We start from the raw sequence: 24,992 nt of genomic DNA on the forward strand, positions 1-24,992 counted from the left end.
TTACCGCGCCGTTATTTATCGGTGCAAATTCAGTCTACGGAGGTGAGTCCCTGGGGGGGTCAACGCCGACTCGGGGCCGGGGCTGGGGCTGGTGCTGGGACCGGGCGGACGCCCCGTCGGAGCGCACCGCCCCTGGACCAAATCGGGTTATCGTAGTCGCTATGGGAACAGCGCCGCGGGCGGGGAGCGGGGGCAGCCGGCGGGGAGCGGAGGGAGAAGCCGGCGACGGCTCCGCTCAACTTGGGCGAAGCGGCGGCGTCGAGGCGGCGCTGCCCCGGCCGCTCGCTGCCTGAGCGCCGGCGGCGGGACGGGAGCGGTGACCGCGGTAAGGAGGAGGAGGAGGAGGAGGAGGAGGAGGAGGGGACACTGCCGGCGGCGGCGGGCGGGGTGCCCGGCGGGACGGAGGTGGTGCCGAGCGGAGGTGACCGCTGTCTTTGCTGCCAAGAGTCCGCGGTTGGGGTGTCCCTACTCCCGCCGTGCCGGCGGTGGGGTTTTGGCCGCCCAGCCCGAGGGGCTTCTCTGCCCGCCGCCCTCCGCCGGGGACAGCGCCGGGACAGCCCTGGGGCGCCGAGCCGGGGGGGCGACGGCCGGGGGGCGAAGGGAGCAAACGCCTCTTTACCGCATTCGGAAAGTCCCAGGGCTGTGAAGTACGTTCATTTCTTCAAAGTGCCGACTCAGCTGCAGGTTAGAAAACCCCACAAAGTTTTCATGTTTTGAAAGGACTTTTAAGCAGGTGCCGAAGTCTGGCTAAGCCGAGAGGTGCCAGCTCTTTGCCGGGTGACTGTGTCCGTGGAAGTACTGGACCAAGCCCTAATCGCTCAAAAGCACTGCCGTAAGCCCAGCTGTTATCCCTCGTCACCAGGGCTAATCCATGCCCCACTGTGGGTTTAAGCTTGCTGTGCCAGTTTAGAGGGCTTGACTTCAAGCCACGTCCTCTTTCTGGTACCCTTTCCGCTCGCTCCGCGTCCGTCTGTCCGTACAAGCAGCGGGAGCGCTGGTGCCAAAGGTGAGGTGGGATGGGTGGGCAGGGAAGGGGGCTAGGGTGCTCGGACAGCTCTCCCAGGCTGGGCTCGGGCACGGCTGCCTGCATGGATAAGCACTGGGTAACTGGTTACGTAAAGAACAGGCAATTGAGGAGGAAAGCATGGTTTGTGCTGCCTTATGCATATGACACTTTTAAAATCTCTTAGATTAGACACCTGCCCTACTAAGTATCTTCAGTGGGGAGGTCCAGTGTTTGGGGTACCCAGCCAGGTAGCACTAACATCAATCAGATAGCTCTGAAGCTATGGCAGCACAACTAAGAATAGACTACACTGTATATCTCTTAAAGCTAACACATTAATTAAAATCTGTCTCAAGACAGCACTGTTCACTGCTTATATGACAGCTCTCTGTATACCCACAGCTGGGACATACAGCTACTGCAGGACAAAAAGCATGAGCTTTCCCAGAGCTGCTGCCAATGCTTTAAGTGATCTCAACAAAGACAGGGTTAAGTTTTCAAACTGTAAATTTAGCTTTCTTCTTTTGTGTGCTAATTTTACAACGGTGAGTATTTTTAAGTAACTCCTGTCACAAGGATGCAGCTTTAACACTGGTCCTAGTATTCTCCAGTGCAGAGAAAACTCTCACTAGAGGCTTAGTTCTGCAGTGAATCGAGCCAGAGTGAGACTTTGAGGGTCTTCAGTCAATTGTCTTCCTGGTAGATACTGTAACTATGGTTCAGTACTGGACAGAAATGTAAAGAAATCTGTTAAAATGGATTCTCACCTTATGATGCAATGAGTTACTTCTGCTTTCACGGAAGAATTAGTCCTCAATCTGGATGGAGAATGCATGCCTCACCCACCTGTTTTCACAGCACTTAGTCTGGTCTATGCCACAATATATGATTAAAAAAAAACTTCAGAGAACCTGATGAGAGGTGAAATATCCTTTTGGATCTGAGTTTCAAACTCTTTCTGTAATTCTATAGATATAAGTATTTACAGTGGATGACAGCATTAGAAGCTCCAGTCTGTGACATTACTTGCTTTATTGCAGTAATACCTTTTCTTTTTGTGGTTTGAATAACTTTAATAACAGGAAGGCTATGGGTCTGTGTTACCTTCTGAACTGTCATTTACATGGCTGAATGAATGTTGAAGAATACTTTAGGTCCCTCTGTCCTGACTGGAAACCTGGCTTTGTAGTCTGCAGAGATCAAAGCAAGATACAGAATTGAAGGTGTGTTTGATCCATTATGGCAAGACCTGAGCAATATATACGAGTTTTAATAACAAGTTAGGCAAACAGAGCAATTCAGTGTGTTTTAACTTCCTGGCTCTGTAAATCTAGAAAACAGTTTAGTGTAAGTTGTATATAACAGAGTGTTTTTATGGCTGCTACTAGAAACATTGTTTAAGGAATAAGTGGGAATTTGGCATGATAATAGTCCTGTTTCTCAACAAATAGAACTCATTTGCTCTGATAAGGAGACAAATGCTGCTCTGCTTCATAAGTACATTTGAGTAGCACCCACCCTTTTGCTTCTGCAGCCAACACAAAGATTATCTTCTGTAGAGAGTCCCAGCCACCAGTAGAGCTCCAGGCTATTGCGCCCTTCCTCACTCTTTCTTTAAGATCTGCAGCCTGGATTTTCATCTGGAGTTAATCAACACAGCTTTCATTTATTTCAAGAGGGCAAATCTGTTTTCTATTAGTGCAGCTTTACTGTAGATCACAAAGCTGTACCAGTTGACCAGCTACCTTTTCTCGTCATGTTTTGGCTAGGGATTGAAAAACACCTTTCTCATTCATACTGAGCTTGGGGCGCAGTTCGTGCTGAATTCTTGTTCCTTTACCCCTCTTGCAAGCAAAATGCAGATGTAAAATGCATCAGGTAGACTTGTTTGCTAAAAGATTGAAGGTCTAAGAATGCCTTACACACTACATAAGTGCTGAGGAGTGAGAGAAGTTTCTGTCTTGCAGCACCTTGTGGCACTCTCTGACTGCCTGGTTTACCTCTCTGTCTGTCTGGTTTACCTAGTGGTGATTTTTACAGTCACTCACCTTCACTAAAGGCTTAAGCGACTTGTAACTCTGTGGCAATTACACCAGACACAGAGCCAGCCCATTTCTATAGTGCTGACAATGCAAAGTCTGCTGGAGAAAAGTGCATGCAGGAACGAGAGTACATGCTGAAGGGCAGCATGGTTCTCACATATTTCTGAGCACACTTGTCCCTCGGAAGCAGACCCGGGCAGCAGCAGGAGCTGTCAGCCTGTGGCAGGCAGGTCAGACCATGAGCACTGCCCTGTTAGGGGCAGACAGGCATTACCTGGCATGCAAGGGCCTGCTGGCTGCCACAGTGCCCTGTCACAGCTGGCTCACTCTTGGATGCTGCTGTGAGGTGCTTTTTGCTACCCTTAAACACCTGCAGCCATGAAGACTTGTCAATAAATAATGCAGCATTTAAAGCCTTATCTCGACCCTCAGCACTTCTCTTTTTCAAAACTCCTTGCTACTTGTAACAGGGTCATGTGCCTGGATACATTTTAACCACTGGGATTTTTCAGGTTTTTTAGTCCAGAAATAGCTTGTGTCCATCACAACAGGGAATCAGTATGCTTATAAAGCAAAACACAGGTTCTCTGCTGTGGTCTATAAGCAGACTCCTGAGTGTCCTCAAAAGTTCTCTCTCTATTCTGCAGGTCAGAACGAGGAATGCTAGTGTGTTAATACAATTATATTAGCATTGCTTTTAAATTTCTTGATTGAAAAGCCCTACCTACTGCTTTTCCAGCATTAATTGCCTTGTAGCATCTCAGACTGAGGTTATAATAATTTCCACTGAGATTACAATTGCATGGTAAGTAGCTGTAAACACTTTAGACTTCTATGTAACTAAACAAGAAAGACAGATAGGAAGTAGGATTTTTTGTAGGATTCTGATAAGGTAAAAGTCTCTGTATGGAGAGGATAATGGTAAGTAACGGCAAAAAAAAAAAAAAAATCATAGAATCATAGAATATCCTGAGTTGGAAGAAACCCCCAAGGATCACTGAAGTCCAGCTCCTGGCCTCTGCACAGGACAGTCCCAAGAGTCACACCATGTGCCTGAGAGTATCATCCAAACGCTTCTCGAACTCCATGAGGCTTGGTGCTGTGACCACTTCCCTGGGGAGCCTGTTCCAGTGCCCAACCATCCTCTGGGTGCAGAATGTTTTCCTAATATCCACACTAAACCTCTCCTGACACAACTTCAGGCCATTCCCTCTGGTCTTGTCACTTCCAGAGAGAAGAGATCAGTGTCTGTCCCTCCACTGCCCCTTGTGAGGAAGGTGTAAACTGCTGTCTCCTCCAGGCTGAACAAACCAGAAAGTGGTGGAGAAGAGAGAACAGGGATTCTTTCACAAAGCTATGGTGGACTATATAAATAAAATTGAGAAGGTGTTGGCAGCAGTTTCTTAATTAGAACTCGCTAAGATTCTTTGGAACAGAATTAAAATATCTTTGTCCCAAGAGAAACAGAATTTGAGATTCATCTTTGATGCTGTCACTACTTAATACTACTTCCTGCAGGTATGGCCAGCAGCATAGCCATGACCACAATTTCTGCCTGAGCAGCTTGTTAAACATTGCATCAGTTAGCATGTACAGAATTCAGAGATGAGTGTAGCCAAATCAACTTTAGTATACCCATGAGTTGCAGTCCAGGGAGATATTAGATACCCTTCACTATCTGAAGGACACTGGACTTTCTTGGATAGACTAATCCAAACCTTACTAAAGAAGTAAATAATTTAAAACAAAGTTTAATATGCTTCACAGTTTCGCATCATCTCTTTTCCCTGTGACTGCATGTCTTTTAAAAAGTACAATTATGAGCAGAATTTGGGGATGGAGCTTGTCCCACTTATTTTAAAAATAATTTTCATTGTTTGTTACCCTCTGATCTGGCATGTATGGAAAAAGGCTAAGTGGGTATCTTGCATGAACAAATTCTGCTCTCTCTGACTAGTAGGAAGGAACTACCACCCACAAGAAGGGAGAGAAGGCATTTCCCAGCTCCTCAGCCCCTTTTGTTTGTATGCTTTTACTGGATGATAGTGGATTTCCCAGGAATCTATCTATAGCCAGCTCAGTGACAATCTTTCTATTGACAACCCTGGACTTTGGATTAGATTTGAAGCCCCTTAAGACTTCTCCTCCTGCTCTGACACAACTACCACACCTCTAAGGCTCTTGAGAGTCACTGAGGATGGTCAGCAGTACTTCTGGACTGACAGATTGTGAAGGCAAAGACAAACCACAGGAGACTTGTCAAACCAAGGACATACCTTTATAGAGAGTCCAGCTCTATTCTCATTTTCTTTTCAGAAATGCACATTTCCCACCCTCTGCCTACATTTTTCTTGTCCTCGAGGGTGTTGCAATCTGGGAACCAGGAAAAGGATCAATGGAAAAGGAATTTTTTATTCTCAGTTCATTTTCTATACACTAAACAGGCCCTGCTGATTGACTCATGTTTTACAGAAAGCAGCCCTGCTGTAACAAGTCTTAGCAAGTGGCGATCTAGCCCACAAGAGCCTGAAGGAGACTGATGTCTGTTGGGTTGTATGAACAGCCTCTAGCTTGCCAAAGAACAGCCAGAGAGAAGGTTAAGGAAACATACTCCCTTTGTTGGAAAAAGAGCTAGGAAAGGCTGAACTCCTGTTTTAGGAAGGTGAAAAAACAGATAAGGCATGTGAATGTTGATATTTCTGATGATTCTTCGGTGCATTCTCTGGAACAAGAAGAAATCACATGGGGAAATATGGGAGAAGGCAAAAAAGTGGAAGATAAGGTGAAATTTGTACAGAACATGCCCTGAGAAAAGAATGGGAAAGCTGTAAAGTACATGAGGAGAAAAACGTAGGAATTGCTGACAGCGTAGAGAACAAAAAGGAGTTTTGAAGGAAGGCAAAGCTAACAGGAAACTTTTCCCTGAAAAAGTCTCAGAGGGACTTACTAACAATCGTTAATATTTGAAGCAACCCTCCAGAGGCTGTGAGAGAAAGTAAGATATTCCAGACCTCAACATAGCCAAGGTAAATATGTGCTTAACTCTGTGAGGTGCTTGGTCAGACTTGCAATCAACAGTGTGAGGGGAAGGCTTGTCTTCTAGGCAAAGGTCTAGGGTCAATAAGACCAAAGTCTTGAAACCCAGATCTGTTTCTGGAGTGGAACACACATAAATTTGAAATTTTGCTTAAATAACACCAGAGGAATTTATCAACTGGATTGTGTCACCTCCCAGGATAGCCTCTTACAAGGAATCAGGAAATGGACTAATTGTACAACAGAAAGATGTGTATTCAGCTGGGACAATATCTCTTTTTAAAAATAATTTTAATGTGGTTGCTTGCAAAGTGTAAATTTGTCCTTTTCCCCATTAAGATGGTCAGGCTTTAACTTCTGCCTTCCTTTAGTTGTCCATATCCTGCTGACAGTCCTTCCAGTTTTTCCAAATAGGAAAGCCATTTTGAGTCAGTTAATGATTAGCCTGCCTGTGAACTTTAATTTAAAAACAGCAGCCACAATTAATGGAGCCCACAGTGTTTTCTGCAGGCTGCAAAGGGCAGTAGTGGGTAGAGTGGTGGCTTGTTGAGCCTGCTAAATGGAGATGGCCACTTGCCAGCTCTCAAAGAGAAGAGATGATGGATGAGAGATGGGGACGGAAACAATCTCATACAAACAAGACTCCCTTAGGAACAGCCAGCACAAGCTGCCAGTGTGCATGAAATGCTTGCAGGGGATTTTCCTTCATTTGAAAATAGGCCATTTCAGCTGCAGGTGAGTGCTTTCCTTCCTTTATATCTTCTCCTGTGGAAGCAGATTTTTTAATGTCAGACAAGTGGAAGTCCCATTCAGAGTCTGTGCCATTCATGTTCCCACACCAAAAGCAAATCTGCCTGTTACCTCTACTTTATGAAAGCTCTGTGACTGGGCAAGGCTCAGGTTCAGCAGGCCTTGCTCAGACAAGGTATGCAAAATATTTTTCTGTTTATCTTCTGCAGTACTAGTGCTAGGTGAAATGGTTCTCATGCAGAATGCCTTGCTTTGAGACGGACCTATGAGAAAAAAACACATAAAGGCAGTAAGAACAGCCCAGAATCATGTGAAAGCCAGGGATGTCAAATTAGACCCCAAGTCTCCTTGTTCTCTTTCCCAGTCTGGCAAATAATTTCCCCTCTTGCTCCTCTTCTAATGAAACAGCTGGTGAGCTAGGAATAGCTGGAAGGGCATTCTTCAGCTTCACACTTGTACTGATTGCCCTCTAATGCCCCTGAAGTCAACAGAGTTAAATCAATGCGAGACCAGGTCATAGCCAGAGTAAACCCAAAGTAAGCTAACATTTTGCTGGTAAAATAGAGAAGGGCATGCTCACCTTCATCGCATGAAGGCACAAATGGAAATAATAATGGTACTTTAATTGGTCAGGTACCTGTAAAAGCTTACAAAATATTGCTGTTGTCACAGAAGCTGAAAAGGAACAGGAGACTTCAAATTATTTACAACAGCTTGTGGCCTGTTATGCTCCTCAACTTTGTTAGCAGGGCTCACCTATGCGACATACAAGGGGTGATGAGACCGAGGAAAAGGTCTTCAGTTTTAAAGATCTCCACCCTTATTAATGCATAATGGTGAGTGGAGGCCACCATGCAGCAAGATCCACGTACATGTTGGAATGGTGGGATCATGGAGTTGAAGCTGTCAGCACATCAGTTCCAACCTGAGTTCGTTCATGTCTCTTGGACAAGTAAGTCAGCGGCAGACAGCCAGAGCACTGTGTGGTGATTTGAGAGCTGTTAACTGGAGTCACCCTGGTGATAAAAACAAATGAAAGGACCTGCTGCTCCTCTTCCTCCAGAGCACAGAAATGAGACAGGAGCAGGATTACTTCCAGCAGCTGCTGACTGTGACTGCTGTCATAAGGATAATCATAGCTGATGCTCCAGGGCAAAGCCAGTTACAGCGATCTCTCATGTATAAGTGCTGCAAAGTAGCAAAGGTGTTAATGTTTACACAGTCTCAGGAGAGCACCTGCAGCCTTACACACCAAGGTAGCTACATCTGTGACCTGTTGAAGTTTTCAGCCCTTTTATGTCTTCCTTCTGAAGAAACTGGTTTTGCTTGCTGGGAGAAGTAGGATATAGGATTAGGGAAACTAGTCCTTTGGTGCAGTTTGGCAAACTTCCTAATTCTGGAAAAGCCTAAGCGTTAGACCCTGAAATAATTTCAGACTTGGGCATTGTACAGACTATCCAGGTTTTTGGAGCATTTTTCTTTAATGATGTGATGTATTTATATGGTATGAACATTTTTGAAAGAGAACAAGGCTACATTACGACAAGTGATAAAGGCTTGAAAGCAACTTTTCCTCACATTGAGGACAGAACCCTACTGATCATTTCTCGTCCAAGGAATCTGGGAGCTCGTGGCTCTCAGCTCTAGCGGGAGTATTGTGTAGTTATGAGCTTCTGGTGATTTGCATTGTCACTAAAGGCCCTAGACCCCAGTGTGAAAACTTAAATCAAAAGTATATTTTTCTCCATTTTATGTCTGCCTTTGTGTGTGTGTCTCAATAATGAGGATTTGCTCAGGCCCTGCAGAATCAGACTCTTTAATCCGTTGCCCTCATGTTAACTTTTGACGCCATGCCCTGATTGGGCTGCTGCCAGGAGTAGCCTTTCTGTAATCCCAGCTGCAATCATTGTTTGTGCCACCCCTTCTCCCTAGGGGCAAATGGAAGGGAGCAACAAGGCACGTAAGCGCACTGTGTGAAGAAACAGATGCTGTTTTGCTCCTGTTCAGGTCCCTAGTGCCTGCTTTGGATTCCATTGTGTTTAAATACAAGTACAATAGGTAATAACTTTGTTCCATGCATTGTCCTCCTGAAGGGACAACATGAAGGGACTGGCTGGGTGGGGAGTTAATTCCATCTTTTTCTGAGCTGATTGATGCAATTTGTTCTGTCTTCTAAGTGCTGGGTAATGTCCCAGAGGTAGAAACCTCTTACTTAGAAGTAATAACAGTTTAAACCTTGGTATTGCTTGTACTTCCATCTCAGACCAGCCTCAGTTCCCTTGGCACTGATGGTAGCGCTGAAGGAATGCTCTTGCAGTAAAGCTGATAGTTGGACTTCAGTCTATAGAAGGTGGTGTAGCCTCCCCTGCGTTCAACAACATATTTGCTAAATAATGGTTAAAGCTCTTTCTGACCTTGTAGCTAATGCTCCTGTGGGTACTACCCAATATGGGCGAGCTCTGCTGCTTATGTTACAGCAGCAAACCTACCCAGGTGCAGGTGTGTTTGGTGGGAGTGGCAAGGTTTTTTGGGGGGGGAAGGGGCTACAGCAGCAGCTTCTGTGAGAAGCTTCTCCTATGTCCAACAAAGCCAAAGCCAGGCTCCAAGGTGCACCCACCACTAGCCAAGGCTGAGCCCATCAGCCCAGGTGGGAGCACCTCTGGGATAAAAGATTTAAGAAGCAGAGGAGAAAAAAAGAGCAATAGCAGCTAGGAGACAGGAGTAAGAATACGGGAATGCAACAGCTCTGCAGACCCCAAGGTCAGCACAGAAGGAGGTGGAGGAGGTGCTCCAGGCACCAGAGAAGGGGAAGGCCATGGTGAGGCAGCTGTGCCCCTCCAGAGCATGGAGGTCCATGGTGGAGCTGATATCCACCTGCAGCCCCTGGGGGACCACACACCAGAGCAGGGGGATGCCCAAAGGAGGCTGTGACCCTGTGAGAAGCCCACGCTGGAGCAGGCTTCTGGCAGGACCTGTGGCCTCATGGAGAGAGGAGCCCCCACTGGAGAAGGTTTGATAGCAGGACTTGTGACCGGAGTGGGGGGCAACCATGCTGGAGTAGTCAGTTCCTAAAGGACTGCACCCTGTGGAAGGGACACACACTGGAGCAGCTCATGAAGAATTGTAGCCTGTGGGGAGGACTCACATTGGAGAAGGTCATGGAGAACTGTCTTTCATGGGAGGAAACCCATGCTGGAGCAGGGGAAGCATGTGAGGAGCCATCCCCTGAGGAGGAAGGAGCTGCAGAAACAACATGTGGCAAACTGACAGCAACCCCCACTCCCCATTCCCCTATGCTGCTGGACTTGGGGAGGTAGAGACTTCATGAGTAAAGTAGAGCCCAAGAATAAGAAAGGGGTGGGAGGAAGGTATTTTAAGATTTCATTTTATTTCTAATTATCTTACTGTGATTTGATTTGTAATAAACTGATTTACCCAAGCTGAGTCTGTTTTGCACATGACAGTAATTGCTGAGTGATCTCTCCCTGTCCTTTTCTCAGCTCACAAGTCTGTCTCCCCTGTCTAGCCGAGGAGTGATAAAGCAGCTTTGGTGGGGTCTTGGTGGACACTGGGGTCAACCCACCACATGGGTCACCTATCTTGCCTCCTCCCTAAGGATCTCCTGGCTAGAATGTACCTCCCAGCAATAGTTTGGCTCCATACATTGATTTTTCACATGTAGGGTTGCTGCAAGCTTGTGCCCTCCCATAAGGGTACAGACAGGCAAGCTCTAGCCCCTCTTCTCTGTGGGTAGGAGGCTTTCCCAGCCTAGCCTGGAGGGACCAAAGTATCCTTGTAACCTGACTTAAGGTGTAAGAACTGTGATTCATTTTAATTACACGGTGAGCGGAAGTTAAGGGGATGGTGCCTCTTCACCCTTTGTCTCACCCTCTGCACAAGTTGGCTGCTGGGGGTAAGATTTCTCAAGGTGCCCAGCACCAATTATTTCCAAGTGGCTAATCCAGTAGCAATTTTAGGTGAACAACAGACTAGGGGGTGTGTGGGGCAGCATGTTCTCGGCTGAGGTTGTTGATGATGGCACTGTTCTTTTTCTCTCCTTCCCTACCCTCAACCCACTCCCAGTGAAGACACACAGAGCACTATGTCATTGGCATCCTGGTTCAGGTGGAATGAGCCCCCAAGCCGCATTTCCCAGAGGAACCCCACGGAAATGGTGGTTGAAACGCTGATGATGGAGCTGAGCTGGCAGATCAAGCAGGCAGAGAAGCAGCAGCGAGAGCGGGAGAATGAATATCGCAAGATCAAGACTGGGGTGGACTACGGCTGGCTGGTCAGCTATCCAAAGCACAACTATGATATCAGCCCAGGAGAGCGGCTGCAGTTGGAGGATATGTGTGCCAAAATACATCCTTCCTACTGTGGGCCTGTCATAGTCAGGTACAGTAAAAGATGTGATGATACAGACCTTTCCTTTCCCCTTTTCCTCCATATGATATGCAAAGAGGGAATGAGAGTTGCCAGGACCAACAGAACCAAAATTTGGCATCCTGTATGATAAGTTCTGTTGGGACAGTGTCTTTGTGAAGAAGGGAAATCTAATGTTTTTAAGTCAGTTTAACACGACAAGTTACTAAATGCCATCTCCCCCTGAGACTGGCTTGAGTACTTTATGCTCCTGAACAGTCAGAGCAGCTTTATCTTGTCTGATGAAAAGTCACCATTTCAGTATTGTGATGGCTTTTGCTTCAGACTTTAGAATCTTGGAGAAATTGAGGTTGAGAGAGACCTCTGGAGGTACGTACTTTGACCTCCTACTCAGAGTAGGGCCAACTTCAAAGTTAGATCAGGTTGCTCAGGGCCTTGTCCTGTCCACTGTTGAATATACCCAAGGGTGAAGATTCCACAGTCTCTGAATAACTCCTTTGGTGTTTATCCACTCTCACTGGAGCCTTCATTCCTTGATTTAGGCTGTCCAGCAGGTCTATTGAGGCACTTGTCCTCAGTGTCCAAAGTAGCCAAAAGGTGCTATTATTTTTTTTCAGCCTGTGAGCCAGGTATTCCCAGAGAAAGGAGGGACTTGTGTCTCCCTCCTCTGCCCCCTCCACATCCTTGACACGGAGCAGGATGCAGGTGGGGCATGAGATTGGATTGAACAGCTAAGTGGTGCTTCTGACTTCTGCAGTGTGGATGTAAACAGAACTTGCTGTTGAGCCTTTCAAGTGTTAGACATAGGATTGCTGCTTGCCAGCTGAGTGACCTTTCATGGAAATGCCTTTAGAAACTCACCTAATTCTGCCTTAGCATCCAAACTGGAAGGGAGGGGTGTGGCTCTTTTTCTTTTGAGGTGGCTGTTGTAAGTTAAACCCTTACTTGAATTTAGCACAGTGCAAGTGACAAATAGTGACTCTGAAGCCCACCTTAGCCAAAGCAAAGCTGTGAAATGGGCCTTTATAATCAAATTCCCCTGTTCCAACATGTTCTTCAGTTGGGATTAGAAGACAGTCCTTGCAGGTCATATACAATGGGGGGTCTCAGCACTCTGCAGTCCCTCACTGCATATGCTGACACCTGTTTTCCCTTGAAAAAATGAACCTACAGTGCTTGAACTACAACTGTAAAAGCACTGGAGTAGCCAGGAAAGGATGCCAAAGCTACCTCTCTAGCCCTGGGGCTGAACCTTAGAAGCAAGCCGGCGCAGGCCTTGTTGAAAAGAGGGCCATGGTGTCAGAATCAGAGATCGCTCAGTGGCCAAGTTCTCTCCACTAAAAGTTTGCTGGGCAGCACCTCCCCTGTATTTGTATAACTCCAAGCTATGCTGTAAACAAGCCACTCCAAATCCCTTGGGGTTCAGTTATTTTCACCATCCTCAGGGTCACTGAGCAGGGCCTGTCTGGCAAACAGGTTATTTCCATGAGAGCAAGCTTCAGCTGCTGGAGCTGGGAGGCCCCAAGGTTCATCATCTCCTTCACAAAAGTATTAAGCTGAGCCACATACAACTTGCTCTGCTATTTTTTTAATTTTTAATTTTTATTTTAACTGAAACAGATCATGCAAGATGTGTGATTTCAGTGCAGCTTGTAGTGTCGTTCACTGTTCAGGATTCAGCATACTGTTAGCAGTAGGTAAACATACTCAGCAATGCTGGTGGGCTCTATGTGGGCATGATTGAAAAAGGCTAAAACCATCCTCTTAAAATTCTTACAAATTGCTATTGTAGGCTATCATAAGTTGTATTACAGCATGATTCAAGAAGTGGCATGTTTTTGTTCCATACTACAGAGTTTGTGTGGTTCGCAGAGCCACATAACAAAATGTGGCTACCATTACTTTAGTTGGTTCAATTCCACGATTGAGAAGGGAAAAATCATAGCCACAAAAACCGTGGAACTGGATTGGGTCAAAGGTTTGAATGGTCTGATGTGCAGACTGTGTGTGAGAGAGTGGCCAGTAGCATCAGTGTAAGGAAAATAGTAAAGAACAAGGCAAGCAAATCCAACGGTACAGGCAATCACAATACCTTATATACGGCATCCAACTAATTGTGCCTTGTAACTGGGAGACTTTTGGAGCCAGAAGTGGACTTTTGGTCCATAATTGGCTGATGTGACTTTTTCTTTCAGTACTTTGTTTAGGCTGTGGGGGCTCTTCTCTTTTTGAACACAAGTAAACTTTTAGCATTTGTGGTACCCTGTGGAAGAGTTCCACTCCTGAACTACAACTCTGCTGTAAAAAACTGTGTTTTGCTTGTTTTTAACTCATATGTCCTAGTTTTATTCAATAATCCTTTCATCTTGTGTTGGAGATGTAAACAGTTGATCCCTCTTCTTTTATAACCTTCTAACCGAGAGCTCTGTGATTCCAAGAAATCCTCATTGCTGACACGGAAACAAAGAAAAAGAATGGGGCTTGCTATGTTAGGAGCTGAAAATGTACAGGAAAAAGAAGGAGCATGCAATTTAATTGAAAGACAGCCAAAGTTGGACAAATGCTCTTCTCAGAAATTGAGATAAGCTAGAGATTTTAGTAACTTCCCCAAAATTCCACAAGATGAGTATAATGGCAATTCAACGGAAACCTTTACATTTCCAGTGAAGTAGTTTAATAACAAGATCATTGCACCACTGATGTTTCCTCTTGAATACTCTATGACTTCGCAATATGCAGCAACTTCTAGAAAAATCTTCCACAAAAAAACCCCATCTATGAGCTTGCACTTGGAAATTGAAATGCAGAGTGTGTACCCTACTGAAGTCCTTGGTTCTGACTGAAATAGTAAGCTTGATCCTTTCCTTTCCCTTTTAGGCATTTGAAGAGCTGAAGTCCTTTTTGATGTACTTGGCAAACATGCAATACTTAAATAACACAAGTAGCAGGCAACTAGCAAGACTGCAGTTTGTTTTGTTTGTGTCATGCAAGGTCTCCTTTGTTAGACTGAGCTCAGAGTCAAAACTAGAACAAAAAATTTTTGTATGGGTTGTCAGAGATGTCACTTCATTCTCCAAAGGTCTAAATGATATCCAAACTGTCCTTTTCTGTGGCTACAGTCTCATCTACTGAGAGGTAAAATTTCTATAAATTTGTTTCTTTAAATGTGGAAGAGGCTGGAAAGGAGCACTTCACAAATAAAAGGATTTTTTACCATCCAGTTTGCTAATTTTGTATTTCAGGTCAATAGAAACCTCTCTTTGAGTCTGTTGGAATTCTGGAAGGATTCAAATACACTGCAAATACCATCAGACATCTGGAGACTCTGATTCACCTCATGCAAATAAAGCTATTGCATTCAGGAGTAACTTAGCTTTAGGTTACTGGGTTGGAGATCACTGACTATTTAAAATTAAATCCTGGAGCCATTTGAAGGAAATGACAGTGAGGCCTTTGGTACCTGACTGCCATGGTTAAACTGAACAAGTAGACTAGTAGGTAACAAGTAGGTTACCAATACAAAACTCTAGATTTTTGCCATCTTAACTCAGAGCTTTAGCCCTAATCAGAGTTAGTGAAAGTCTCTTTAATTTCTTTTGGTTTCAGCAAAAGTGAAACAGTGGGTTTTTGTTCTTCTCTGCCCAGAGGGAAACAAAAAACCCCACTAATATTGAAATGTAAACCTGCATTTTGGTGACCCAGGTTGTTATTAATACCACAGGCTAAGGACTGTAATTTTCTAAGGTTTGTGTGAAAGCTGAAGCGGCTTTCCTAGTATTCTTGAAGACAAATGACTAAAATCAAAAATGGATTTATTTACAATTATGAGCTTAAGTTTGAGGTGATGTGATATAAGTGTTGCAATTAGTGTGAATGCCATAATTCTTTAGGAGTCAAGGAGCCTTCTCTAGCAAAGCTGTTCACAATGTTACACTATAACCAGAATTCCTGTTCAAAATTCAGGAGTCAGCAGCTAATTATTAGCACTAAGCACCCCACATTTTCTTTGAATTACTAAATCCACTTAGAGGTCCCACTTCAGCCAGGCACTCAGGAATACACTGAACTATAAGCATATTGTTTAAGTCCATGGACTTCCATTGGATTTAACAGGTCTTTAAAGTTCAGGCTGTACTTAGGGAACCCTCTGTACTGGGGACCTACAGAATAACATAGGCAGGTGACAGCGCTTTAAAAAAGCAGTGCCAGTACGAGCCAAGTGCAGCCAGATTCTTAAAATCTTTAAGAAACAGAAGGGTCACAATTTGAAAAACAAATTTGTTTCAATTGTGATTAAAACGCTGCCTGGACTGGGGAATGTGCTCATCCCTATGTATGCCTATAGATCTGCCCCAGGCTTCCGTGCTGGTTCAAGGTGAGTTTTGTTGACAGTCATGTCTGCGTGACTTGCATAATGTCTTACAGGCTACCAGCAGTCTCACAGCTTGTGTCACAAGATAGATAGATAGGTAATGCTTTTATGATGAATAAGGAAACCCTGTTGAGGCATTTCTAGATATGGTCGTGCAGTTGCCTAGTTTGAAACTGTTCCATGCAAAAGCATAAGGGTGTTAACCTGTGCTAGAAGATAAGTGAGCCTTGTGCAATTTTGTGTGCTAAATTCCACTGAGCAGCTTTGAGTGGAGTTTGTTTGCCAAGGTGAAAGCCCATATCCCTTGATTCCAGTGGTTTTGCTGTGTTTATACATTGGGTGTTCTGTGCAGAGAGCAGATTGATGGATCATCCAGCACACCAACTGGCTTTCATTGATAAGCGGGTAAGATGGCTTTGGTTATGTGTAGGTGTCTGCAGCAAACATCATCTGTCCTCTGATACACAGACTGGTTTAGCTACACCTCAGCCCTGATAGCCTGTCCATCTTTTCCGCTGAGAAATATCTGTGGTGTGCACACCTTTTGGACTTCCTACACAGGCTGCCCCTTACACAAACGTGCCAGTACTGAAGTTAGGTGAGCATTAATAAAAGGATAAAGTAGTTTGTCTTATTAGGGGACAGAAAAGGCTCCCCTTTCCCTTCTCCATCAGAATGTGAGTGGCTTTTCATTGGGTGACTAGCAGACAACCTTTCGGATTGCTTTCTCTTTGTTTCTTAGATCTGCTTAAATCCATATGAAGTAGTTTTGATGTTGGTCCTGATAAGTCAGAGGTAAATCTTAACAGCAGAGTTCACAAAACTATTCTTACTGTCCTAGCTAAGAAGAGTGCAAACAGGCAGATAGCTGTGAAGGTGGAAAGTTACTCTGATTCTAGAAAACTATTTCAGCTAAATTGGTTGGGAGTGTTATTAGCAACACAAGGCATAAGCATTAGAGCTCTGTGCTATCAACCCACCCATTTCCCATCTTGTTCCCAGAGCCAGTCACTGGTCCAGTAATAGCCTGACACACGCTGCTGCCTGCTCCGGAGCCACAATCCAGCAGTATGACACACAACCTCTAAAACCAGAGGCAGTGATGGGGCCTTTTGGGTGTACAGTTGTCAATAGAAAAAAGGAGAATGTACTGATATATACAGACATAAAATATGACAGCACCTCTCTTTAAAATACACATGGAGATAAAATGATGGAATGACTCATTTAGTTCACCTCTACAATAAAAATCCTTTGAAGGTGCCTTCCCTGGAGTAATAATAATAATGTCGTGAAGACTTGGGCTTCCATGCACTTATCTGTCTATACTTCAAATAGGATAAAAGGAAAAATATATTTATTGTGAAAACTGCATTTTAGGCTCTTTGATAACACAACTGAAGTGCCTCCTCAAAAGGCAGAGAGGATGTTTCCAATGTGCAGCAAATCCCTGTTACCGCTGTTGTGTGCTTACCCTCAGCAAGACCTAGTCTCTTGCTTTTACAGGCTGTTTGGCATCACTGTGTAAGTACTTATGTACCACTATGAACTACAGTGCCTCAGAGGCTTTTTGCACCCAAATGTTCAAAGCTTAAAAGGTTTTGGTGAGGGGAGGGAGACTAAGAATTCATCCAAAGCAACTGAAATAGCTTAATGCTGGAAGGGGCTGGTGACTTCTGCTGACACCGAGTTCCCTCAGGAAGCAATACTGACTGGTGTCTCCACAGCTGGACATGTAGCTGCCAGTACCTGCTGCGAGAGAAAGGCACTGAACTATTTGGGACACAGCATGATGTCAAGATATGTGTCCAATAACAGGCCTCAGCAGTAAGAGTCAAAATACATAAATGCACAAAAAGTCTTTTTGGTTTCTCTCTGGCTTTCTTTCTGTCGTTATTATCTTGGGTACCCTTTGGCACACCATTAAGTAGTGCAATGCTATATGTACTAAACTCCCTGTTACATTCCTAGGCCTTACCAAAAAACCAAGAGTCAATATCTTCTTCTACCTGCTTCTGATGTATTAGGCTTATTTAAATACAGCCCTACTGTTTTCCATCCTTGTTAAGTTCTGTTGCAGAAAAATATCAGAATGCTTACCGACCTTATACACCTTAGCTTCCATGAAGTACAAATACCTGCATTCTAATGAAGTAATAGTTCAGCTCTCTGTCTGCTTGTAGGTGTAATTTTAATAGTAAGAAGTGAATATTTATTAGAAGAGTACCCATATTACCCTGTCATAAATACATACTGTTACAGAACAATTAGCATATCTACATGACTGCTGTGTGAGCCTAGGGAGTGGATCCCTCACTCTCCAGGCTGGGGACCAAGTCACCCAACGAAGTGTCAGCAATGGCATGCTCTCTTCATTGCCTGGCCAGTGGCCCACTCAGTGGCTTCATGAAAACTATCCTGCTCTGCATCTCATCTTCCTCACCTGCAAAATAAACAGTGGTGATTCTTTTCACTTCCTTGGTATTAAGCTAGCTTAGTAAATCTCAAAAAAGGCACTGAAGTAATTCACAGTTATCTAATTAGATACAACATCATGCTGATAATGAACTGAGCCAGTTCATTATCTTACAGAAATCCATTGGAAGATGAAATACCACTTCACTGAACGTTAGATATTGAAAGACTACCAAACAAAGAAGAGTTTTACTGGATTTTTGTTTGTCTAATGGCCATTGGGTAATGGTATGGGGAAGAAGCACTGGAAAAAGGGGAAGTCTAGTGGGCCTTTCCCTGTTCTACCCTCAGCTTCTGGTAAGCTACAGTTAAGGGACTACTTGAGCAAGGATTTGCATTTGGACAATCATATTTAATCAGTGCTGATGGGGACATTTTCCATAAACTTGTCTAATAATTTTGTTTCTTAGCTATTGATAGCACCGAGTTCTGGTTTAATAGGTATTATGTGAAAGAGCACTTCCTTCTGTTTCAAACTTGCCTTCTAGCTTTGTTTGGTTCTCCCAACTATCTTTTGTGCTTATAAGAAACAGTGATTCATTGCTTCCTTACATTCCATGGCTTGCTTGTGATTTTAGAGACCTTGAGCATATCTTCATGGCCCCTCCCTGTTGTTGTTCCCTTCAGTCCAGAAAGTCCCATTTAGCAGGAAAGTGCGAGTTCCAAGCCTAGCACAGGGATTTGGCAGCAATCCGTAAATTGATGTTTTTAATCAAAGCTGTGCCTTGACTGTGCTTTCAGATTCCGGCAAGTTGTTGCTGAATATGAACCAGAAGCACAGGAAGTATCCCGGCTCTTCCGGTCTGTCCTGCAGGAAGCTGCTGAGAAGATCAAAGAGGAGGAAGAAGCCAAGAAGCTTGCCAGGCAATGGAACACAAAGAACAGAACCAGCCTCTCCTTAGCAACATTTAAATCTCGGTCCAGGATTTCCCCGTTCATCAGTGATATCAAGACCATCTCTGAGGATGTGGAACGGGGCACCCAGCCCACCAGAAGGGTTTGGAGCATGCCAGAATTTCGGCACACCAAGGATTTCTGACTCTATACTGAATAAGGTTTTTAGACAGTGATCTTCGAAAATCCCAGCTAACCCTTTTTTAGCTCTACTGTTCCTTCTTTGTTCCAGCTCTCTCTTCCTGCCTATCTCTGTCTTGGAAGCTGTGTCCATAGTAACTGCAGCTGATGCCTGCAGCGGATGATACAATTTATTACCAAACATGGTAGCCTTTCCTTTAATTTAGTAGCTATTCAGTAACCTTAAGGGCAAGGCTCACTTACTATCTCATTTTTATTACTGCTCTTTTCTGGAAAATGAATTAGTTTTGCTATGTCTGTCTTTTCCCTTTCCCCTCCAGCCTGGATGTAGTTATCTATAAAAACTTTTGGCTCGAGCCACTGAGAGCTGCTGCCTGGACCAATCTTGCTGAAAGCAAGACAGCCACTTAAATGAGTGAGGCTTGCAGGATCAGGCTTGTGAGGTAAAGCTAGTATCTGATTTGGAACTGAACTTCCTTTTCCAACTAATAGCCTTCCTCAGTGCTACAACAAACTTCACAGGTAACCTCAGCACTGCTCTTGATCCACTTTTTGCTGACAGTTCACAATCCAACCTGAGTAGAAAGAGACCCAAGCCTTTTGAGATTAAAGACCAATATTATTCCACAACAACCAGTTTATGCATGTTCAGGTTTCTTTGGTATTTTCTCTTTTGTGCAGGCAGAACCCCATGAACCTTGCACCTGCAGAGTAGATAGAAATTGAACAACCTGCTATGTAGATATACAGGTGGATACCTCGGAGCTGTGTCAAATGCTGTTGTGGGTCCTCAGAGTTCTGTTGCTAAGGTCAGTGCTCCACCTCACACACCAGTAATAAATCAGTAGGTTGAAATTAATGTTTATGGCCAAGCCTGAAAGAGTACTGAAGGAGAATATTCCTATACAGAGAAGGATGAAGGGACTCAGCATTCATTCCCAGGGCTCTTTGTACAGTAGCAACAGGTGAGATCATTTGAACAGCTTGCTGCTGTGAGTGTCTGAAGGGCTCTGGCAGATGAACTTTCTGCTGAGAGCTTGAAGAAGCAGGAAAATGCCATTAAGGAAAAGCTGCTAGGGCCCTAAGTAAGCATCTGTAGGAAGAGCTCTCACCAGCAAAGGAAACAGGACAGCACACTGTGAAAGTCATGGGTCCTGAAGAGAACCCAAGGGCTAGGATGCTTTGCGGTGACCAATGGAAGATGGGGAAGGAAGAGAGGAATTTGCCTGTATGACTGGCTCTTGGGGAATCATCCCAGTGGGGTATAGCCTCCTGGAGGACCCTGTAGCTTTGTTGTTCTTTTGTCTGTTTCCAGCTCTTTTCCCTGGGGATCTTTGCAACAGCATGTGGGTTCTACGGCCAAGAGAAAACCCTTTGAAGCTGTGCCAACTCTGGGAAGAATTCCAGTGCATGAGATCTATCCTAGAGTAGAAATGTGTGGTTTCTTCCAGAGATGGGGGAAGGCAGAATAAAACAAAGATCAAGATCAAACCCTTAAGAGCTCTCTAAGACTGTGAGATTCTGGCTCTTCCTCTCTCCCCTCTGGGCTATGTAAGATTGAAGACAAGGCTTTCTTACTAGCACCAGGCTGTAGTTTCTTGTCCCTTGGTAAACACTGCTGCCAGCAACCCTCCTAGGGACAGATAGCAGAAGCTCACCTTGGGCTTCCAAATACAGCATCCACTTTGGGACAAGCTATTTCAACTCTAGGTCAGTGAGGGAGAGTTTAAAGCCTTCCGACAATCAGCTTAGTGTTTTTCAGCCATATGTCCTCGTGAAGTAATGTGATTGTGTATATGAAGTAAAAACAAAGGCTTGAGATACTTAGCATAGCCTTAGCTGTCTAGAAGATGTAGGATCTCTAGCAAGGGATCACCACAACTTTCAGAAAAATTCTTGTTTGGAAAAAAGTCAGCCTTTTTTTTTTTATATATTTGCAAGCCACTGTATGCTACTGAAGGCCGAGATGAGTTCATGAATTTCCTGCTACAGCGCTGCAGTCATTTTATTTGCACTTATGTTCTATTTGACACTTTCAGTATTGACTGTATTGATGTGATGTTTGATGTCCCATGGGAGACATGGGACATTTTGACACACTGACATAAAGCTCATTGTTACACTACAGTGTCAATAGTGTGCTCACTCTTTCTTAAGGAAAATCAGGAGTAACTAACTTCCCTACACCAATTTACAAAGACAAGGAATCACCTGAAGGGTGTTCACACTATCACAGCAGCCTGTGATCACGCTGTGCCCTTCATTAACAACTTCCAGCTAGCAGATACCATTCTCCTGCAAGAGCCAGCCAAGGGAGACAAATCTGATCTTTGGTGAAAACCCTGCATGTTACGGAGGCCAGACTGTGGCAGTGCTTGTGACAGCGGTTTTGTTTCAATTTACCCAGCATTCCTAATTCCACAACAAAATGTAATCCAAACTTTTAAACAGTATCACTCTCCCTGTACTGTTTCTGCAGGTTACACCGTGTGATCTGATGGCAAAGGGATATTTGGATACCAAGCTATGAGAGTTCTATTCTCACTCCATGTTATGTAGTACTCTTAAAGGGATAGAAGTACTACCACGCTCACCTGTGGCCAGCTGTTTGGAGACTGACTGTGACCTTCTGCACTGTGTGTGCAGCAGCAGGTACTGAAGCAGAGCTGGAGAAGTGGTTTGGATGCATGACTGTTGCACTCTGCTTGTGGTGCTCCTGTTCCTTAGGAATGCTGTAGACCGAACCATAAAAGAGCCTTTGGTCACAGCATGTAGCAACAACTACCCACTCATGTTTGCCTTGTCCTAATTCCACATTTCTGTGTGGCTAAATTAGCATCTTAGTTCAAATCAGGAGCATGAAACTCCTAACTGTCCCCACCTACTGTGCTGCAGTCCATGGCACTGGGCACACACAGTGGGCAAACAAGATTGCTTTTGGCTGAAGCTAACCCAAATGATCCAGGTGGCTCACAGCTCCATAAAGCTGGACTAATGGTGGTCTGAAATAAACCCTCACAAAACTTATGTAGAGTGAACATCAGGTCATCACTGATAACTGTCTGACTCTACAGCTCTGCTCCTCCTGGGCTGCCCGACCTACTAGTGTAGAAAAACTAAACAAAACATTTCTACACAGCCCTAATGGGACCCTCTGATCTGTTCTTAGCACCTCCCTAGAGCTAGTCCAGTGTCTTAATTCTTTAAGAAGAATAAAAAGTGAACTAGCAGTACATCATCATTAATGTACAAGAGTTAACTGAACAAGAGTCATTCTAAATCCTCAAAGATTCTCTTGAAACTGAGCAAGGATTTTGGTATCAGCTCAGAGCATTGCTGTTGGCCCACTGCTGATAGCGTTGTGCTGCCCAAAGGACACTGTCACACCCAGCAAAAAGCAGTCCTAGACTTGTTATACATTCTAATAAGTAACAGCAGCAGCTCAGTTGCACTACTGGGCTTCCAAGGGCTAACACTTCTCAGAGGCACTACTCACCTGAGGGAGGCTGGGCAGCCCTGCTTCTGGGGCTTCTACAGATGGGCCTTGTCCAGAGGCTGTGGCAGCCAGCAGAGGTGTGCAGTGCAGGAGGTGAGTCTCCTCACCCATGTCGGCACATAGTTCAGGCAGCTGTCACGCCACAGGGAACTGGAGTAAGCTCTGCGGGAAATACCTGTCTGCTGACATTGCACTGTTTATATATTTCATCATGGAACCTTGGAGAATTAAAGCAAAGCTGTGGAATATAAACCAACTGATTTGTACTTGTTGTCTTTAATTAAAGATCTCCTGAAATATAACCTGTTTGCATCTAGCCAAACGCAACAGCTGCTCCTCTGCCCTACTCTAATGTGTGCGTATCAAAGGAGGAAGGCAAGAATGGTAAAGGTACTTGATCTAAGCAAAAAAAACCATCTCTCTCTACAGGCTACAAATACAACTGCCCATCTTCCATCTTGCTACCTCTACAAACAGATCTCAAGATACAAGGTTTTAAATAACCAAGATTAAGCAATTGCAAAGGTCTGAAATTCTCTGAAGCTACATGATTTACAGATAGAAGCTTGAAATCATCAACATGCTTCCAAGCACGTCTTACATTAACCAGTATTACCACACAATGAGAAGATATAAGTGACAAAATGGATGTTTTGTCACCAGGTATTTTTGAGTCACTCCATTGATTCCATACCTGATCCTGGGTACTAGAACACCTTAATATCATCAGATGGCCCCAGATGACTCAGGACTCCCTCTGCTAAGCATCATACATGCAAAGTATGCATGTATCCCCTTTAACAAAGGGGAACATTTTTTTTCCCCACACAAAGTATTACTGAAGCATGGATTGCATTGCTTGGCACACTCCGGTGATCAGACAGATGAGTGGTTCCAAAAGGGGACTGTGTGAGTACAGAGGGTTAGTAAACCACAGTGGTTTGGATGCAGCCTATAGCACAGGGCTTAAGCTACTCCTTGACAGAAGCTGTGGACAAGCAAATCTGTGTTGTTGCTTACACTACTTCCCCCAAACATTGCTATAGGCCTCTCTCAGAAGGAAAACTACAGACAAGTTGACTGGATGGTCATTCTGATATTCCTGTGTTCTGCTATACCTCTCTGATGAAGGACATGGCACTGTAGTTTTGCCCAAAAAGCATTCTGAGAAGCACAGTCACAGCCTTTTTGGTTGTGCCCTGCCACAGAGGAAGGGCTATTAGGCCTCCCTCAGTTCCACCCACCTGTGCCAGACAGAGACATCATAACTTGGTGCCTGCCTTTCCCTGGTACTGCCATCTGTGCTGTGGGCTGTTGGCACAAGGACCTCTTGTTCTCTTTGCATAATCAGAGAAACCATGTTTTGAGCTGGCTTACATCAGGAAGATACTATACTGGCCTTGAATGCTGGGTCTTGGACCCAGGTCTCCCAGTGACTACCATGTATTTTCTGTGCAGTTGTGCACAAAGATATTCTCAGACTAAGGGAAAATCCTTACAGGATGAGAGCTTAAAAACACAAGAGAAAGGTGAGGAAAAGGGATACAAGAAGCACAGTGGATTATGTGGCGATTTACAGTTATCTGTGTACACTGTACACTTCATAAAATTATGAATTCTTAGCGTCCTGGCTAGATAACCAGATCATAGCATCTTACCTTTCTATTTCAGTCAAAATCTATATTCTGGCACTGGCATTTAAGAAGAGCCAGGTGCAATTTCTGAAGAACTCAGCAGCCCCAGGTAGGGTGGTGCAAGAACACCTGGTCCTTCCAGGTCCCTACTGGCTCTCCATAACTTGCTCCTGTTGCATTCAGCTACTGAGAAGTTAAAGGCTTCCTTCTGCCTTTGGCATGCAAGCACCAGCAGAAGAGTTTATTGTCTGTCCTCAGCACAGCCAAGGGCAAGAAATGAACAAAGACTGGTTTAAATTCATAGGACAGCAGTAAAAAAATGTTCCCCATAAACAAGCATAATTAGGTATTTGCAGGCTAATTAAAGGGTTTCAGAATAAGAAAGTGCAAAGCCAACGTCCAAAGGTAAAAACAAAACAGGTTTCCGTAACATTCCAGCTGGGCAGCAATGCCACCTACTGGCAGATATCCCACCACCGACTAACCAGGGAATAGGCAGCAGCTTTCTAACCAGGCCTCTCCTGACAAATTCCTCGCTCTGGCACTACTGCTGTCTCTCACACCGCGGTCACCCAGAGAGCAGCACGCAAGTGGAGAGCAAAATGAACACAACTAGTGTTAGCCCTGGTGTTTAGTGCCTTACTGGAGACGGCACCAGTGGTCAGCAGGCTGGTATGGGAACAGCTGTCATCTTAAACATTGTGCCTCTCAGACTGGATATTAATGTGTTCTTCATGCTGGTTGAAAGGGTTCAAAACAT

At 44.6% G+C, this 24,992-nt stretch overlaps 1 protein-coding gene across 4 annotated transcripts; it reads left to right on the plus strand.

Moving 5' to 3' along the window:
- The first annotated feature begins 274 nt into the window (after positions 1–274).
- RD3 (retinal degeneration 3) lies at positions 275–22,900 on the plus strand. Of its 4 annotated transcripts, XM_017811745.1 has the most exons (4): positions 6,566–6,819; positions 8,767–8,892; positions 10,918–11,232; positions 18,809–22,900. In XM_017811745.1, exons 1-4 carry the CDS (start codon positions 6,695–6,697, stop codon positions 19,104–19,106), a joined length of 864 nt encoding a protein of 287 aa, XP_017667234.1. In that variant the 5' UTR covers positions 6,566–6,694; the 3' UTR covers positions 19,107–22,900. The 4 variants fall into 4 exon arrangements, with proteins under 4 accessions (XP_017667236.1, XP_017667237.1, XP_017667234.1 ...); XM_017811747.1 differs by lacking the exons at positions 6,566–6,819; positions 8,767–8,892 and adding an exon at positions 275–325; XM_017811748.1 differs by lacking the exons at positions 6,566–6,819; positions 8,767–8,892 and adding an exon at positions 664–684.
- Positions 22,901–24,992: the final 2,092 nt, after the last annotated feature.

This window comes from Lepidothrix coronata, unplaced genomic scaffold (genome assembly GCF_001604755.1).
Source record: "Lepidothrix coronata isolate B3197 unplaced genomic scaffold, Lepidothrix_coronata-1.0 Scaffold33, whole genome shotgun sequence".
NCBI lineage: Eukaryota > Metazoa > Chordata > Aves > Passeriformes > Pipridae > Lepidothrix > Lepidothrix coronata.